The sequence below is a fragment of the Heterodontus francisci genome, chromosome 4 (assembly GCF_036365525.1).
Source record: "Heterodontus francisci isolate sHetFra1 chromosome 4, sHetFra1.hap1, whole genome shotgun sequence".
Classification (NCBI taxonomy): Eukaryota; Metazoa; Chordata; class Chondrichthyes; order Heterodontiformes; family Heterodontidae; genus Heterodontus; species Heterodontus francisci.
This window is the reverse complement of record NC_090374.1, coordinates 158,188,113-158,208,195: the sequence shown is the minus strand read 5'-3', so window position 1 is coordinate 158,208,195 and position 20,083 is coordinate 158,188,113. Positions and strand designations below refer to the sequence as shown.

General features: G+C 43.8%; 1 protein-coding gene across 1 annotated transcript; it reads right to left on the bottom strand.

Moving 5' to 3' along the window:
• Positions 1–1,974: 1,974 nt before the first annotated feature.
• LOC137368740 (ciliary microtubule inner protein 2B-like) lies at positions 1,975–19,632 on the bottom strand. The gene is made up of 5 exons (XM_068028926.1): positions 19,457–19,632; positions 14,630–14,862; positions 10,159–10,340; positions 9,877–10,069; positions 1,975–2,255 (listed from the first exon to the last, which is right to left on the bottom strand). Exons 1-5 carry the CDS (start codon positions 19,522–19,524, stop codon positions 2,158–2,160), a joined length of 774 nt encoding a protein of 257 aa, XP_067885027.1. The 5' UTR covers positions 19,525–19,632; the 3' UTR covers positions 1,975–2,157.
• Between the last annotated feature and the right edge of the window lie 451 nt (positions 19,633–20,083).

Genomic DNA, 20,083 nt, shown 5'->3' with positions numbered 1-20,083 from the left:
CTGTGACCTCTACCACCTAGAAGGACAAGGGCAGCAGATGCATGGGAACACCATCATTGGCAAGTTCCCCTTCAAGCCACACACCATCCTGACTTAGAACTATATTGCCGTTCCTTCACTGTTGCTGAGTTAAAATTCTAGAACTACCTTCCTAACAGCATTGTGGGTGTACCTACCCCACATGGACTGCAGCAGTTCAAGAAGGCAGCTCACCACCACCTTTTCGAGGGCAATTAGGAATGGGCAATAAATGTTGGCCTAGCCAGCGACGTCCACATCCCATGAATGAATAAAAAAAGTAAGAATGTCCTCACTGAAATCTTCCACCTGTTGCAGCCATAACTGCAGTCTTGGAGAAGGGCAAGGGCCTCAGTGCCAATAGTTGTAAAGGTGACTGTGGCAATGAACTTTTATGCACCTAATCCTTGCAGGCTGGGGCTTGAGATATTTGAAGCATTTTCCCATCCACTATTGCGTAAGGGAGGTCACTCATGAAAGAAAGCTAAATATTCCCTCCTTGTCCTTCATGACCTATCTGCAGCCTTTGACATGGTTGACCACACTCCTGCTCCAATGCCTCTCCACTGTCATCCAGCTGGGTAAGACTGCTGTCACCTGGTTCCATTCTTATCTAATCGTATACAGTGTACCACTTGCAATAGCTTCTCTTCATGCTCCCGCATCATTACCTCTGGCGTCCCCCAAGGATCTATCCTTGGCCCCTCCTATTTCTCATCTACATGCTACCCCTTGGAGAAATCATCTGAAGGCACAGTATCAGTTTTCACATATGCTGATGACAGCCAGCTCTACCTCTCCACCTCCCCCCCACCCCCTCCACTGTTGCTTAATCATCAGCAGAAATTTCCTCCAATTAAATATTGTTAAGACTGAAGCCATTGTTTTCGATCCCCACTCCAAACTCTGTTCCCTAGCTACCAACTTCGTCCCTCTCCCTGGCAACAGTCTGCGCTTAAACTATTCTGTTTGCAACTTTGGTATCGTATATAACCCCGAAATGAACTTCTGACCACATATTCGCACCATCACTAAGACTGCCCATTTCCAATTTTGTAACATTGCCCAACTTCACACCTGTCTCAGGTCATCTGCTGCTATAACCTTCATTCATGCCTTTGTTATCTCTAGACTTGACTATTCTAATGCACTCCTGGCTGGCCTCCTCCATTCTACCCTATGTAAACTTGAGGTCATCCAAAACTTTGCTGCCTCTGTCTTAATTTGCACGAAATCCCATTCACCTATCACCCCTGTGCTTGCTGACCTACATTGGCTCATGGTCAAGCAACAACTTGATTTTAAAATCCACATCCTTGTTTCCAAATCCCTCCATGGCCTCGCCCCTCTCTACCTCCGCAATCTAGCCCAGCCCCACAATCCTCCAAGATATCTGTGCTCATCTAATTCTGGCCTCTTGAGCATCCCTGATTTTAATTGCTCCACCGCTGGTGGCCGTGTCTTCAGCTGCCTGGGCCCTAAGCTCTGGAATTCCCTCCCTAAACCTCTCCAACTCTCTAAGTTGCTCTCCTCTTTCAAGACACTCCTTAAAACCTACTTCTTTGAACAAGCTTTTGGACATCTGCTGTAACATCTCCTTATGTGGCTCGGTGTCATATATTTTATAATGCTCCTCTGAAGCACCTTGGGATGTTTTATTACGCTAATTGACGCTATATAAGTTGCTGTTGTTGGTTGAGAGATAAATGTTGGCCAGGACACTGGGATAACTCCCTTGCTGTTCTTCAAACTAGTGCCTTGGGATTATTTATATCCAGTGAAAGGGGCAACCATCTTATCCAGATTTTTGGTGTCACATCCTCTAGCTCCTTAGTACTGCACTGAAATGTCAGACTATTATGTCTCTGGAATGAGGCTTGAGCCTATAACCGTCTGACTCAGATAAGAGTGCAACAACTGAGCTAAGGCTGACATCATGAAATTCTGAGCACATCATTTAATGTGTAAAAGGATTAGTTCCGACTTTAATTCGATGGCATTCAGTAAACGCTATAAAATTAGCAATTGGTATGATTATTGGGCAATCAGCTCAGACCGCCAACACTCTCAAATTCAATGATGTTCTTGTAAAAGTCAAAATAGCCCGGAATTCAGGTATCCAGATCACACGTTCCCAAATCAAATGGTGCACGGTGACTGCATGGGTTTCTTCTCACCAATACCCAGAGCGTTAAACGTACTGTGTTCCCAGTTCTTTCCAACCTCAAACTGATGACCTGTAAGATAATAAAAATAATATGTTGATTTATAAATCATAACAACTCTCACACCAGGCATTATTTGGAAACAAATAAATCCGTCAGAGTAATTGAAAATGCATGAACAGGAGTAGGGCAATCTACCCTTGTGCCTGTTCCACCATTCAATTAGATTATGGCTGAGCTGTACCTCTGCTCCATTTATTCACCTTAACTCCATATCCCTTGATATCCTTACAGAATAAAAATCAATCCATCTCAGTCATGAAATTGTCAAGGTCCCAACATCCACAGCCTTTTCGGGGAGAGAGTTACAGATTTCCACTCCCTTTTGTGCAGTAAAATGCTTCTAGATTTCCCTCCTAAATAGCCTAGCTCTAGTTTTATTATTCACCGGCCTTTGTTCTGGATTCCCTACCAGAGCAACCCTCCAGTCCTACTATTCCTATACTCACTACCGTGTGGCACTGGGAGTAATCCCGAGATTATTACCTTTAAGGTCCTGCTCTTCAGCTTCCTCCTGAGCTTCTGAAGCACTGACTGCACGACTTTAACCCTTTTCCTTCCTATCCCATTGATCCCCACATGAAACATGAGTTCTGATTGCTCTTCTTCTCTCCTGAAAATGTTCTGCACTGTCTCAGTGATGTCCTTTACATTGGAACCAAGGAGGCAACACATCATATGGTACTCATGTTGACAGAAATGCCTGTTTATCCCCCTGATTATCGACTCGCCCGAAGCTGAGTTCGAGCAACTGGAGGCACTTCCATCACGTGTAGTTTTCCTGGGCATATGAAGCATCCTGGAGTTCCCACTTGGTACAGGAATTGGAGGCAATGGGTCTCACCTGTCCCAACATACACTTTAACATCTATCCACTCAGGTTATATGTGTGCTTTTAGTTTAGTATCCCTTTACCCCTATTTATTCTTCAATTATTTATGTATACCCCCTAATCATTCCCCCAACCTACCTGTGATCTCCAGACACCTCAATCTCACCATTTGAACTCAACACCTCAATCTCCCTAATTTCCCCCACCCCCTCCAATCAGTCCTTAATCTCCTGCGATCTCAGACCTCCACCGATCACCAAACCTGCAGATCTCCCACCACCCACAGTGATCTCCGCATCCCACTCATCCACCCCCTGCTGACCCCAGACCACCAATCTCTCCCGAAACTCCTCTGATTCCCAAACCCCGGAATCTCCTCTGACCCCTGCAATCTCTGATCCCTCAATCTCCCCTGACCCCCTGGAGTCTCCAAATCTCCTCCGATGTCCCTTGATCTCTTCCCTGATCTCCCAATCTCCCTTCTGATCTCCCCCAATCCCCATAATCTCTTCCTAGATGCTCCGATCTTCCCTGACCCAAACAATCAACCCAACCCCTTCGATCTCTTTCCTGAATACCAAATCTCCTCTACGTTCTCCCCCATATCCCATTGACCTCTTTTCAGAAGCCCACGATATACCCCAGCCCCTTCAATCTTCTTCTAGACTGCCCAATGTCCTCCGACTCCTCTCTGATATTCCTGTGATCTCAGACCTATCACAATCTCCCCAACCTCCACCACGATAACCACACCTCCCTGATCTCGCCCCCAACCCAAGTGATTTCCAACCCACCCCAACCTCCTGACCTCTGTCTGCGATCTCCAAACCCCCCGATATGCCTACAATCTCAGACCTAATCTCCCCTGACCCCACCACGATATCTGGGTCTCCCCAATCTTCCTCTCCAGTAATCTCAGACCCCAAAACCTCCCCGACCCTCCTACAATCTCCAGACCTCACCCCCCGCCCAATTCTTCACAGACCCCTCAACCTCCCCAAGCCCCCATGATCTCCAGATGTCCCTGATTTGCCCCCGACCTCCCACAATTTCATACCCTCATCGATCTCCCACCGACCCCTCTGTGACCTCAGACCCTCTTGCTCTCCCCCAATTCCCCCTGCGATCTCTCACCTACCCACCTGATTTCTTCCCTATGCACCGATCTCCACTGACCCCTGTGATGTACCTCTCCCCTCCAATCCTCTACCGCCATCCCCCCCGCAATCTGCAAGCCCCCAATCTCCCCTGACTCTCCCTGTTATCTCCAGACCGCCTGATCTCCCCCTGAACCCCACGATCTCAGAACCCTCAAATCTCCCCTCTGACCCCACAGCCGCCCCTGCAATTTTCAAATGGTACCACACCGTCCACTGGGACTTCTGCTGAACCCCCTGCAATCTCAAACCCTCACAACCCCCCTGCTGGGATCTCCTCCCCTGCCATCTACCCCACAATCTCCAACACCCTGATATTCCCCTCCAGCTCCACACTCTCTTTCAACCATGACTGCTACCCAACAACCAAGAGTCGCCCCTGACCACAATTGCATCCCCCTGACCATGATCTCCTCCGGCCATGATCTCTTCTCCAAACCACAATCTCCTCTGACAACAATTTCACTCCTTCCCCCCCACCAAAATGACTACGATCTCTCCCTCGACTGCGAGCTCACCGACCACACCCCATCCCCCTTATCCCTAACCAGCTCCTCGGATGGGACCTTGGCCACAGGCTTTACAGCCTGTGAAAACTTGGTGAAAAAATGTAATATATGTCCTGTGATTAATTCCTGTCGTTCCAGGTTTCCCATCCAGAAATCCTCCCTACCACACTCCTGGTAAATGCAGGGGCCCAGGAGTCATGACTGGGTCTACTTTTCCTTTGTGCTTTATTTGTACTTGGGCATAGGGAGTATAATTAGCTGAAGTTACAAAGGTAAGAGGTTTGACAAACACTGGGATGGACAGTAAAAAATTACAGGAAGACAAACAGGTTCGTGGAATGGGCAAAGAAGTGGTAGATAGAATGTTGTGTACAAATGTGAAATAATACACTCTGAGAGAAAAGAAATAATTTCCATTTATATGGCGCCTTTTTTGACCTCCGGACATCCCAAAGCTTTTTAAAGACAATTAAATACTCTTGAAATGTAGTTACTGGGCAGGTGGAAGGGGTGGCAATGGGAGAGCATTTTGGTGTGGTGATCATGATTCAGTCAGTTTTAACATAATTATGGAAAAGGACAGAGATAGAACAGCAGTTAGAGTTCTCAATTGGGTCAAGGCCAATTTTGCTCAACTGAGGAATGATTTAGCGAAAGTGGACTGGAAACAGCTACTTGAAGGTAAATCAGTGTCAGAGTAATGGAAGGCATTCGAAGGGGAGATTCATTGGGTTCAGAGTAAACATGTTCCCACAAATAAAAAGGGTGAGACAGCCAAATCTAGAGCCCCATGGATGTCAAGGAGCCTACAGGGTAAGGTAAGGCAGAAAAGGAAAGTTTATGTCCAACACCGAGAACTCAATACTGCAGAATACCGAGAGGTGTATAGAAAGTGGAGGGGTAAAATCAAAAAGGAAATTAGGAAAGCAAAGTGCGGGCATGAAAGAATATTGGCAGGCAAAATCAAGGTGGACCTAAAGATGTTTTATCAATACATTAAGAGTAAGAGGATAATTAAGGAGAGAATAGGGGCCATAAAAGACCAAAAAGGTAACCTATGTGTGGGGGCGGAAGATATTGGTATGGTTCTTAATGAATACTTTGCTGTCTTCACAAAAGAGGGGGATAATGCAGATATTGTAGTTAAGGAGGAGGAGTGTGAAGTATTGGATGTGATAGGGAGAGAGGAAGTATTGATGGTGATAAATCACCAGGGCCAGATGAAATGTACCAAAGCTGTTAAAGAAGCAAGAGAGGAAATAGCAGAGGGTCTGACCATCATTTTCCAGTCCTCACTGGATACAGGTGTGGTGCCGGAGGATTGGAGAATTGCTAACGCTGTACCTCTGTTTATAAAGGGAGCGAAGGATAGACCGAATAATTACAGGCCAGTTGGTCTAACCTCAGTAGTGGGCAAATTATTGGAATCTATTCTGAGAGACAGGATAAGCTGTCACTTAGAAAGGCACAGATTAATCAAGGATAGTCAGCATGGATTTGTTATCTTGTTTGATCTTATTTGAACAATTTGATCGAATTTTTTGAAGAAGTAACACAGAAGATAGATGAGGGTAGTGCAGTTGATGTGGTCTACAGGGATTTTAGCAAGGCTTTTGATAAGCTCCCTCATGGCAGACTGGTTAAAAAAATAAAATCCCATGTGATCGAGGGAAATGTAGCAAGGTGGATACGAAATTAGCTCAGTGGCAGGGAACAAAGGGTAATTGTTGATGGGTGTTTTAGCAACTGGAGGGCTGTTTCCGGTGGCGTTTTGCAGGGCTCAATACTGGGACCCGTGCTCTTTGTGGTATATATTAACGATTTGGATGTAAATGTAGGAGGCATGATCAAGAAGTTTGCAAACGACACAAAGATTGGCCTTATGGTATATAACGAGGAGGATAGATGTAAGCTGCAGGAAGATATTGATGGTCTGGTCAGATGGGCAGAAAAGTGGCAAATGGAATTCAACCTGGAAAAGTGTGAGGTGATGCATTTGGGGAGGTCAAACAAAGCAAAGGAATAAATGATAAATGGGAAAATACTGAGAGGTGTAGAGGAAGTGAGGGACCTTGGAGTGAATGTCCACAGATCCCTGAAGGTAACAGGGCAGGTCGATTAAGGTGGTTAAGAAGGCATATGGAATCCTTTCCTTTATTAGCTGAGGTATAGAATATAGGAGCAGGGAGGTTATGCTGGAACTGTATAACTCATTGGTTAGACCACAACTTGACTATGTGTGCAGTTCTGGTTACCTCACTACAGAAAGGATGTAATTGCACGAGAGAGGGTACAGAGGAGGTTTACGAGGATGTTGCCAGGACTGGAAAAATGCAACTATGAGGAAAGATTGGATAGGCTGGGGTTGTTCTCCTTGGAACTGAGAAGGCTGCGGGGAGATTTGATTGAAATGTACAACATCTTGAGGGGTCTGGATAGAGTGGAGGTGAAGAGTCTATTCAAATTAGCAGAGGTCAGTGACGAGGGGGCATAGATTTAAAGTGATTGATAGAAAAATTAGAGGGGAGATGAGGAAAAACTTTTTCACCCAGAGTGTGGTGGGGTTCTGGAACTCACTGCCTCAAAGGGTAGTTGAGGTAGAAACCCTCAACTCATTCAAAAGGAGTCTGGATATCCACCTAAAGTGCTGTAATCTGCAGGGCTATGGACCAAATTCTGGAAGGTGGGATTAGAATATGTGGATTGTTTTTGGCCGGTACAGATGCGATGGGCCAAGTGGCCTCTTTCTGTGCCTTAAACTTTCTATGATTTTAATGATTCTATGTTGTGACATAGAAAACACAGTTTAATGTCTCATCTGAACCAGCATTCCCTCAGGGAGGCACTGAGGCACCAGCATAGATTTTATACTCAAGTTCAGTTCAGACTTGAGCCGAAAACCATTTATATTAGAGGCAAGAGTGCTGCCATTGAGCCATGGCTGAAAATCCAGGAGTTAGCCTATATTGTCAATGAAACGATGCAGGAAGGGATCAATGAATAGTGTGACATAGGAGTTCAAATCTGTAATTCCCTGAAAGTGTGAATGCAGGTGGATAAAGCCACAAAAAACTCAGCATTTTGGGTTACATAAATAGGGACATAGGATACACGAGTAATAAAACAATGGCATATTTATATAAAACACCAGTTAGGCCACTATCTGCAGTTTTAGGTGTCCAAATAGAGCTTTAGAGAGAGTCGTGGTTGAAAGAGAGCGTCCATTAAAGCTATAGAGAGTACAGATTTACCGGGATGGTGACAGTGATGCAAACCTATAGTTATGAGAGATTTGAGAAACTGGGATTATTTCCACTGGAGCTACGAAGGACGAGAAGCGATTTAATAGAGGATTTTTAAAATGATGAATCATGTCAGACTGAATAAGAAAGGACAATTTCCTCTGGTTGGAGCATCAGCAACAAAGTGTCATCAACTTAAAATTATTGCTAAGAGAGTGAGGAGCGTGGTTAGGAGATAGGTGAAATAGGTCAGTGGGATTGGTGTTGGAATTCTCTAACAAAGACATGATGGACCGAATGGCTTCCTTCTGTGTTGTAAACTTAAACTATTCGATGGTTCTGTGATAACAAAGTGGTATTTAAACATGATGATGAATATTTCAAGACTTAGTCCAGGAATTTCCTCGAAGCTGCTGCCTGTTCTGCCATCATAATTTCACTGTAAGTGCGGTGGAAACCCCATTACAAGCAACTTCAAAGAAACCCTTGTCCTTAGGTAAAGAGATACTTTATCTTCTATAACTGCTGAAGAGAAAGCAAAAAGAAGAGTTTAATTTTGAAATACTGAGACAAGATAAAGCATTGTAGATGTGAATTCAAAGCCAAAAGAAAGTGAACGAGTGCCAGCTTGAAGCTGAAGAGACTCCCCATCGTCAAGCTCTTGAAGCAGTAGAGAAATACATATCAAGTTAGATGGGTGAGGCAACAGAAAGTTTTTGCCTATGATTTTATGAAGTCTAACTTAATGCCACATTTGAAGGAAAATATAGTATTAATAATTGTACATGCTTGTAAATTGTTGACAAGCTACCATAAGTGGACTAAAAATGTAAGGATTCTCTGTTGCATTTCTTGGGTCTTCTTATCATTGCATTGCTTTTTTTAAAATTCATCCACAGGATGTTGGTGTTGTTGTCAAGGTCAGCATTTATTGCCCATCCCTAATTGTCTTCAAGTGAGTGGTTTATTAGGCTATGTCAGAGGGCAATTAAGCATCAAACACATTGCTGCAGTCTGGAATTACAGATAGGCCAGACCAAGTAAGGACAACAGATTTCCTTCCCTAAAGAACATTAGTGAACCAGATAGGTTTTTAAACAATAATCCAGTAATTACATTGTTACCATTACTGATACTAGCTTTTTAATTCCAGATTTATCTATTAACTGAACTCAAATTCCCCAGCTGCTATGGATGGGATTTGAGCTCTTGTTTCTGGACTATTTACCACAGGCCTCTGGATTGCTAGTCCAGTAATATAACCACTACGCTACCATTCCCTAGTTGTGCCTAGGATATAACGTACAGGAGGTCAAGCTTATGAGAGTGATCAGTAATGCTGAAGAAAAAAAATCTTGTGTAAAGATCCAAAAATGCAACAGCAACACAGCAAGATGGAATTCCATGCTAAAACAATTTGGATTATCTGATAGTTTCAAGCAGGCAACCTTGAATTAAGAGATGGTAGATTGTAGAACCACCTAATTTATATTGCAGAACCGCTGGTGGATATCGGTGGGAGCACAAATGTGACAGTAGAAAGAGAGGAATGAAGAACCTTAGTACACATTACATTGATGGATAATGTAAGCTAAAACCTGATATTATATGCAATCTCTTTTAATAATGAGCACAAGTGAACCTGTGGGAGGTAAGTTAATGCAGAATGAAATGTATTATTCGAAACATATACTGCTCAATTGAAATATGCTTGCCATGTTATTAAGGGTAAAGTAAGCAATGAGATGTATCGTGAAAAAGACTATCATCAATAAGCATATATTTATTCATTTTACCTACATGTACAATGCAGGCTGGTCATGGACAGCAAGAAGCAAACTAAAAGATATCAATGTGTGAGTAAAAGAAAGGGCTGAGAAAAGAAAGTCATACCTGGAACAAAACCATTATAAGTGGGATGGAGTGAAGAATCATGTCTATAAATTATCCTGCTATGCTGTTCCGTTGGTTTTTGATCTGGTGTTTGAAACATATTCATCCTGCTTGGGAGACAAGGATCAAAAAATGGCTCACATACCATGGGGATGAAAGTGCAGCTATCTGGTGGCCTAATTTCATCTGGTGCCTGAGGAAATAGGAAAAGACATTACATTATGTGTTACTTTAGACACCATAGATTGATCTGTGCATCACAAAAACCCCACAGAATCTTACAATGGTAGATAGAGGCCTCGAGGACATATTTGGTGCAATCATATCACTCCTTTTGCACTGCTCCATTTCAAGTTGTTTCAGTTCTTCTATAGTCTGAATGGCACTGGTTGCTTCAGGATTGTTGTCGTATACATAATTCTTTAGAGCAAAATGATATTTTCCATCTCTTGGATAGAAGTAGCCTACAATTAAAAGTGACACAGTTAGTGTGCTGGCTTTCTTCAGTCAAATAACTTACATTGGAGATGGGAGGGGGGTAATAGCTGTTTACTGTCACAACACCGTATTGTTGCACCATTAACTGTAAGACTACTGCAGTTTGTTGAAAAGCGAGTTAACAGCCGTAGCACATAAAGCTGCCAGAAGCGCTGCACAAAGAACAGCCAGGCGCTGCGCAAATGACGACTGGCAACACCTATGCAGTCATATTCAGCTGGCCTCTAACACAGGAAACATCAGAGGGATGTATGATGGCATTAAGAGAGCTTTTGGGCCAACTGTCAAGAAGATCGCCCCCCTCAAATCTAAATCAGGGGACACAATCACTGACCAACGCAAGCAAATGGACCGCTGGGTTGAGCACTACCTGGAACTGTACTCCAGGGAAAATGTTGTCACTGAGACCGCCCTCAATGCAACCCTGTCCTTGCCAGTCATGGATGAGTTGGACATACAGCCAACAAAATCGGAACTCAGTGATGCCATTGATTCTCTAGCCAGCGGAAAAGCCCTTGGGAAGGACGGCATTACCCCTGAAATAATCAAGAGTGCCAAGCCTGCTATACTTTCAGCTCTGCACGAACTGCTTTGCCTGTGCTGGGATGAGGGAGCAGTACCACAGGACATGCGCGATGCTAATATCATCACCCTCTATAAGAACAAGGGTGACCGCAGTGACTGCAACAACTACCGTGGAATCTCCCTGCTCAGCATAGTGGGGAAAGTCTTCGCTCGTGTCGCTTTAAACAGGCTCCAGAAGCTGGCTGTGTGTGTCTATCCTGAGGCACAGTGTGGCTTTCGTGCAGAGAGATCCACCATTGACATGCTGTTCTCCCTTCGTCAGCGACAGGAGAAATGCAGTGAACAACAGATGCCCCTCTACGTTGCTTTCATTGATCTCACCGAAGCCTTTGACCTCGTCAGCAGAAGTGGTCTCTTCAGACTACTAGAAAAGATTGGATGCCCACCAAAGCTACTAAGTATCATCACCTCATTCCATGACAATATGAAAGGCACAATTCAGCATAGCAGCGCCTCATCAGACCCCTTTCCTATCCTGAGTGGCGTGAAACAGGGCTGTGTTCTCGCACCTACACTGTTTGGGATTTTCTTCTCCCTGCTGCTCTCACATGCATTCAAGTCCTCAGAAGAAGGAATTTTCCTCCACACAAGATCAGGTGGCAGGTTGTTCAACCTTGCCCGTCTAAAAGCGAAGACCAAAGTACGGAAAGTCCTCGTCAGGGAACTCCTCTTTGCTGACGATGCTGCATTAACATCTCACACTGAAGAGTGTCTGCAGAGACTCATCGACAGATTTGTGGCTGCCTGCAATGAATTTGGCCTAACCATCAGTCTCAAGAAAATGAACATCATGGGACAGGATGTCAGAAATGCCCCATCTATCAATATCGGCGACCACACTCTGAAAGTGGTTCAAGATTTCACCTACCTAGGCTCAACTATCACCAGTAACCTGTCTGTTGATGCAGAATTAAACAAGCGCATGGGAAAGGCTTCCTCTGCTATGTCCAGACTGGCCAAGAGAGTGTGGGAAAATGGCGCACTGGCACAGAACACAAAAGTCCAAGTGTATCAAGCCTGTGTCCTCAGTACCTTGCTCTACGGCAGCGAGGCCTGGACAACGTACGTCAGCCAAGAGCGACGTCTCAATTCATTCCATCTTCGCTGCCTCCGAAGAATCCTTGGCATCAGGTGGCAGGACCGTATCTCCAACACAGAAGTCCTCGAGGCGGCCAACATCCCCAGCATATACACCCTACTAAGCCAGCGGCGCCTGAGATGGCTTGGCCATGTGAGCCGCATGGAAGATGGCAGGATCCCCAAGGACACATTGTACAGCGAGCTCTTCACTGGTACCAGACCCACCGGCCGTCCATGTCTCCGCTTTAAAGACGTCTGCAAACGCGACATGAAGTCCTGTGACATTGATCACAAGTAGTGGGAGTCAGTTGCCAGCGGTCGCCAGAGCTGTCGGGCAACCATAAAGGCGGGGCTAAAGCGTGGCGAGTCGAAGAGACTTAGCAGTTGGCAGGAAAAAAGTCAGAAGCGCAAGGAGAGAGCCAACTGGGTAACAGCCCCGACAACAAATTTTATCTGCAGCACCTGTGGAAGAGACTGTCACTCTAGAATTGGCCTTTATAGCCACTCCAGACGCTGCTGCACAAACCACTGACCACCTCCAGGCACTTACCAATTGTCTCTCGAGACAAGGAGGCCAAAGAACTGTAAGACCACTGCAGTTTGTTGAAAAATAAACAGAATATAATGCAGTCTATTCTCACTTTATTGTGCCCTGGTGATCAAATTTCAATTGCTGTTCATCTGTCTCTAGACAGACATTTGGAGTTAATCAACATAACAACAGAACAACTAGGCTGATGCAGCTGTGGCTCAATGGTAGCACATTCCCCTCTGAGTCCCAAGGTCATGGGTTCATAATCCCACTAAGAGTCTGGAATACAAAATATAGGCATGCTTGAAGGTGCTGTCTTTCAAATAAGATGTTAAATTATCTGATGGGACCCCATTTGCCCTCTCAGGTGGACATAAAATAGCTCATAGTACCATTCAAATAAGAGCAGGGGAGTTGTCCCTGTGCCTGGCTAATATTTGTCCCTTAACCAACATCACTAAAACAGATGATCTGATCATTGTCTTATTGCTGTTTATGGGATCTTGCTGTTCAATTTGGCTGCTGCGTGGCTTACATTACAACAATGACTACACTTCAAAAATACTTGATTAGCTGTAAAGGAGTTTGGGACACCCCGAGGTGAAAAATGCTATATAAATGTAAGTACCTTCCTTCTTTTTCCCTCCTGCCTACTGCAGGAGTGTCCTCAACTGTTGTACTGAATCCATCACCACAGATTGGGGAATACATCCTGGAACCGTACTGGCTTGGATGTGCCACACAACAAAGTGTATTTGCCCAGTGAACCACCTGTGAGATCCCCTTAGTCTTTACACAAAATTCTATATGGATTGCTCAAAAGTACAACCTGCACTTATACAGCACAGTCAATGCAGAAATTTGCCCCAAGGTGCTTCACAACAGCATAATGAATAAAAATGGATATGATGTCAAAGGAGATAATAGGAAGGGGTGAACAAAAGCTTAGTCAAAAAGGTGGGTTTAGAGGAGGGTCGTAAAGGAGGAGAAGGAGATGGAGAGGTGGCAAGGTTTAAGGAGTAAATTCCAAAGGCATGATGGTTGAGCAAAGGAAGGGAGGGGTGGAGGTATGCACAAGCGGTCAGATTCAGACTAATGGAGAGTTCAGGGCAGGGGGCTGGAGGACTAGAGGAGGTTACAAAAGTAGGAAGGCACAAGGGAGTTTAAACACGGGATGACAATTTTAAATAAATAACCAAAAAACACATGAACTGAATCAGATGCGTCTGTAGTCTGTAATGTCCCTGTGCAACAATATCAAAAATGGTTCTTTGACAAGCTGACGATTTTTGGCACCCAGATACAGGCAATCATGAACTCAAGTTAACATTTTTATAACATCGATCTGTATTTTAGATCAAATCTTTATGATGGATAAGGCAACTAGAAGTGAGCAATAAACACTGGCTTTGCCAGCAATGTTCATATCCCAAGAATTATCATAGAGTCATACAGCACTGAAACAGGCCCTCCAGCCCACTGAGTCTATGCTGACCATCAACCACCCATTTATACTAATCCTACATTAATCCCATATTCCCTACCACATCCCCACCTTCCCTCAATTCTCCTACCACCGACCTACACTAGGGGCAATTTACAATGGCCAATTTACCTATCAACCTGCAAGTCTTTGGCTGTGGGAGGAAACCGGAGCACCTGGCGGGAACCTACACAATCACAAGGAGAACTTGCAAACTCCGCACAAGCAGTACCCAGAACTGAACCCGGGTCGCTGGAGCTGTGAGGCTGCGGTGCTAACCACTGCGCCACCCTTTATAAAAATTCAGCTTCTGTTCTGAATTTTCAGTCATCTTGTTTGCAAGTGTAGGCAAACAACAGAGCATACTTCGTAAATATAAGAGACTAGTTTCAGACGGATCATCTTTCCAGAACTTGTAAAACAAAATACTTTTCTGATATTGTGGAGCATTATTCTTTTTACAATGTGAGTTCACATTGAACTAAACATTTCTTGTGCATCTTATTCATCTAGTGGGTCCCATGAACTATCACAAAGCAAGCCTCAATGAATCACAAAGACAGAATCAACATCACCGTTTTTAATGTTTGTCTTCTGCACCTGTCCTGCATATGTGGTAATTTCTGGATGGCCATAGGTCCTATTCAGCAGATGCCTTGGGACCTGGGGATTGTACAGTGGTTTAGTTTGGGTGAGAGTTAAACGTGGTGACTTGGGCTGTCCAGGTTCATATGACAGCAGTCCAAGGGTAGCATTGCCATAGGTCTCCCCTAACCGGCTTTGTAACTTTGGAATGTACCCTCCATACCTGAAAAATGAACAAAACAGAGTTTTAAAATATTTTTTTGTATTTAGGTAGGCGATATTTCAGCCGTTATCTGACTACATCACAGGAGCATAGGAATTACTTCTGAAAAAGACGATGGTTCATCGAATTTGCCTTCTACCATTATGGTACATAGCAACATAGGAACAGAAGTAGGCCAGCTCCTCGTATCTTTTCTACCATTCAATTTGATCATGGCTGATATGTATCTTATCTCCATCTACTCACTTTGATTCTGTAACCCTTAATACCCTTGCTGAATAAAATCTATCAATCTCAGTTAGATGATACAATGATAACGGAGCTGTTGACTGATCATAGCAGTCAATCTCTATCAATTAGTCCACCACAGGGCCTGACATGGCACCAGTGGTGGAAATCTTTGGGAATCATAGATCCAAAGTCACCTGGTCTGCCCAAACATGCAAGATTTACCACATGTCATGTCTCAAATTACCTATATACTGTATCCCAAAGTGTTATTTTCTGAAAGAAACTTATCTAATGTTGCACTCCGATACTCTCAGACTCATATATGTACACTTAGTAGTATAATATAAACAGGTAAAATCTATACCTTAACCCCAAATATTCCCCCTCCCACTGAATGATCCAGATATTTACTTTTCTCACAGCTACTGTTACATAGAAACAGGAGTAGGCCATTCAGACCCCATTCCACCATTCAATTAGAACATGACTAATCTGTATCTCAACTCCATTTACCTGCGTTTATTCCATATCCTTTGATACCCATAACTAACACAAATACGTCAGCCTTAACAACCTTTTTGCGAAGAGAGTTCCAGATTTCCCACTCCCTTTTGCATGATGAAGCGCTTCCTAATTTCACTCCTAAATGGTCCGGTTCTAACTTTAAGATTGCATCCCCTTGTTCTGTATTCCCGGGGAAACAGTTTCTCTGCATCTATCTTATTGAATTCCTTTATCATTTTGAACACCTCAACCTCCTAAAGCTGTTTAACCATTTTCTTTCTTCCTTTCTCCATTTCTGCCTCCAATTTTCTCCTTCTGAAAATGGAGATTCGTTTTAGGGTTTGTTTCTACAAACCACAACCAGCACTTTCCGCAACACTGGGAAAACACATTAACTAGTCAGTTATATTGTTTGCAGTTCGTGAGACCTCAGTGACTGATAATAACTGACTACAGTTCAAAGTAATTAATTGGCTGTGAAACACAGGGATTCCTTGAGGATATACAAAATGCCTTATAAAAGTCCTTTTACCTTTATTGCTCCTACTAATTTTATATCTCTTAATAAATCCTATTCATAGTTTTTGACATGAGATATACTATCTGTCAAATTATTATTTGTCCCTCTTTTAAAGAGAATAGGAGACTGTGAAGCAGCTTATTATATATTGAGTAACCCTAATCTGATCAGAAGTATCCTACAACCAGAAAAATGTCCTGAGGTGCTTCACAGAAACATAATCAGAAAAAAAATGGCCACCAAGCCAAAGCAGGAGATATTAAGAGGGATAAACAAAGCTTGTTCAAAGAGGTTGGTTTTAAGGGAGTCTTAATTTAGAGAGGTAAAGAGATTCAGGGAGGAAATTCCAGAGCATGGAGCCTAGTGGCTGAGGGCATGAATGGCAAAATGCATAAGAGGACAGGATCAGAGGAAGGAAGAGTTCTGTAGGGGACTGTTGGGCTGGAGAAGATTACAATGATAAGAAGGAATGAGTCCATGAACAGATTTAAACATAAGGAGGAGAAATTTAAATTTGGGGCATTGGAGGCCATGAGACAATGTAGGTCAGCGAGGACAGAGATGATGGGTGACTGAAGCTTGATGCAGGGTGGAATGCGTGCAGTGACGTTATAGAAGAGCGAAAGAGGCTGTTCAGAAGAGAATTAGAATAGTTGAGTCTATAGGTGACAAAGGCATTGATGAGGATTTCGGCACCATACATGCTAAGGTAAGGACGGAGGTAAGTATTGTCACAGAGATGGAAGTAGGCAGGCTTAGTGATGAAGAAACTATGGAGTTGTAAATTCAGCTCAGAGTTGAATAGGACACCAATGTTGTACAGTCTAGCTCAGCATAAAACAATGGCCAGGGAGGGAGATGAAATCAGTGGCAACGGTACAGAAGTTGCGGCAGGTGCTGAAAAGGATGACTTAGGTCTTCCCAATGTTTAACTGAAGGAAACTGCAAATCATCCAAAACTGAATGTTGGATAGTCTGACAACAAAAATTAGTGTGGAAATAGAGTTGGCATGTGGAAGGTAGCCCCATGTTTGTAGATGATGTCATCAAGAGGCAGCAGGTAGATGAAGAAGAAGAGGGGTCCAAGAATAAATCCAGAGGTAATGATGCAGGGCCAGTAAGAGAGGCCATTGCTAAGGATGTTCTGACTATAATTAGATAGGTAAGACTGGAATAAAGTGAGGCCAGTCTGACTGAACTTGACAATGGTGGAGAAGCGTTGGAGGAGGATGATGTGGTTGACCATGTCAAAGGCTTTGTGAGGCTGAGCAGGATGAGGAAGCATAATACACCATGGTCAGAGACACATAGGATGTAATTCGTGACTTTGATTAGGGCCATTTCTATGCTGTGGCAGGGTCATAAATCTGATTGGAGAGGTTCAAACATGGAGTTCTAGGAAAGAAGGGTATGGTTTTGGAAAGCACAATACAGGGTTTATTGCTCACCTGTGCCACATTACCTCCCAAATACATTGTATATCAGGCCATATTTTGATTCACAGGAAGCATTCATCTGCCTGTGCCCATCAAGAAAGGGGTCAAGATAAAGGGTTAAATTTTACAGCCCACCCCCCCGATATCGGGGGTTGTGGCAGGGGTGGGGGGGGGGTGGGGTGGGAGCCGGAAAATGCCTCTGGCAGAGGCCCGCCATGGGCCTCGATGCCAGGAAGGCCTGGTCTGATATTGCTGGCAGCAGCGAGGCCTCGTGGCGGCTCCCGTCGTTTGGCGATGGAAGGCAAATTTACAGATGCAAAATAATGTTAATGAAAGAGTAAATTACCTTACCTGCTCCTGCTGTCCGTTCTGGAGCAATATTGGTGCTGGTGGCCGGCACTCGCACACCTTCGGATACCCGTCCAGGGATCCGAGGTGGGACACTGGTGGGAAGGGGGCAGCAGGTAATCTTTTCAGTGCGAGAGAGGGGGGAACGATGTCAGATTAATTTCATTGGTGGAGGGTTTGTGGGAAGGGGTAAAGTTTATAGTTTATGAACTTTGGTGGGGGGGGGAAGGTCAGGTGGGCAGGGGAAGTGTTTTGTGGGGGGAAGAGGGCAAGTAATGCATTGCATGGATATGGGGGTTGGGGTAGAGGCAAATTAAATGTTTAAAAAAATTTTGCAACATCTATCTTTAAATATTTAAATTAAATGGAAGGGCTCAAAGCCCTTTAAAAGTGGCCTCAACGCCATTGCTGGGGTCCGACAGCCCATCCCCTCCATGTCATCAGGGTGAGCGGTCTGCCTCAGCCATTTAAATGAGCCACTGCAATATTCCATGAAGTGCACAGGCCACCATTAATTACGTCTGCTGCTGTTGTAAAATGCAGCCCAAAGTATCTGGAGATGCAACAGCAATTTTTTTATGTATTTTAGTGGAAGTTGTTACCTAGACTTGTGGTGAATCTATGTAAGTAATTATTTTGTTATACTGATCCAAATATACATATTGCATGAAAGTATATAAAACAAAAAAGGCCACCTGCTTATTTGTATTAATATTACAACTACTAGAACTAGAAATATCAATGCAAAGAAAGATTTGCCTTTATATAGCAACTTTCACAATCTCAGGATGTCCCAAAGCACATTACAGCCAGTTAAGTATTTTTGAAGTGTAGTCACTATTATAATGTAGGAAACTGCAGTGGCCAACTTTTGCACAGCAAGCTCCCACAAACAGTAACGAGATGATAGCCAGATAATTCATTCCTCTTACTGATATTGTTTTAGGGATAAATATTGGCCAGGACTCTGGGGAGAGCTCTGCTGATCTTTGGAATGGTGCCATGAGATCTTTTATATTGACTTGAGGGCTGATGAAGTCTTGGTTTAATATCTCATACCAAAGGCAGTACCTCTGACGTTGAAACACTCCCTCAGTACTGCAGTGAAGTGGAATTCTAGGTTATCTGATCAAGTCTCTGGAGTGGGACATGAACCCACAACTTTCCAATGCAGAGGTAAGTGTGCGACCACTGAATGACCGCTCATTAGCGTTTTATTTTACTCATTTTAAAGCTATTTTTCTGACATTTCATTCGTTGCCTTGCATCACACCAATCATTTCCCTATCAAACGGGTGAGCTGGGTTTAGTGTTTCAAGACTCTGCCATGGCACTCCTGAGCTGATCACTAGAACACTAAACCCTGGAGAACACTAAATCCTGAGGAGAACAACCGCCTACTGGGATTGGGAACTCACCACATGCATCAGCCAGACCTGTGCCATTGCCGCTTGGAAGAACATTGGCTCAGTGCCCAAACATGCAGGTCAGGGTTGCCTCAAAATACAGTAGCTCCACAGATTATTTTAGGAATAGTACATTTCTCAGGTCTTACCCAGGCATGAAGTTCGGATCAAACGTACTAAATACATTTTCTGTTTTGAGAGGTAATGGAAACGGCATCTTAAATCAAATTACAATGAATGAACCTAGAAGTAATGTCCTTGAAGGTAGCTGGGCTAAACTGCAGCAGTAACCAGGCGCCAGGATTAATGTTACTTTAACAACAGCGTCACATGACTGGTCACAAACATCCCGGGAGCCTCCAATAGAGGCGATGTCATTAACATGATATTGCATTGAAATTACCAGCTTGACAGTAACTGAAAGGAATCACAGCTAGCCAGTCAGTGCAGACTTCACTACACTCTGAAGTGCAACATTATTGGAACTTATTCGCCTATTTGGTAAAGGTTTTAATAATTGGATGTAGCACGGAACAGTTCAACAGCTGATTTTCCGGTTTGTTTTCTTTAGTTATATTTTGGTTATGGTTGCTAAGGTAACACGAAGTGGCTCTGAACTTCTTGTCTAAATTCAAACATTACGCCAAATGCACCTTTGGAGAGAGAACTATTGGAGTCCCATTAAAATCCAACTCCCAGTCAATCCACTCAAATGAAAGGAGTAACCCCTTTGTTTTCAACATCTCCACTTCTGCTCAAACTTATTTATTGAAATA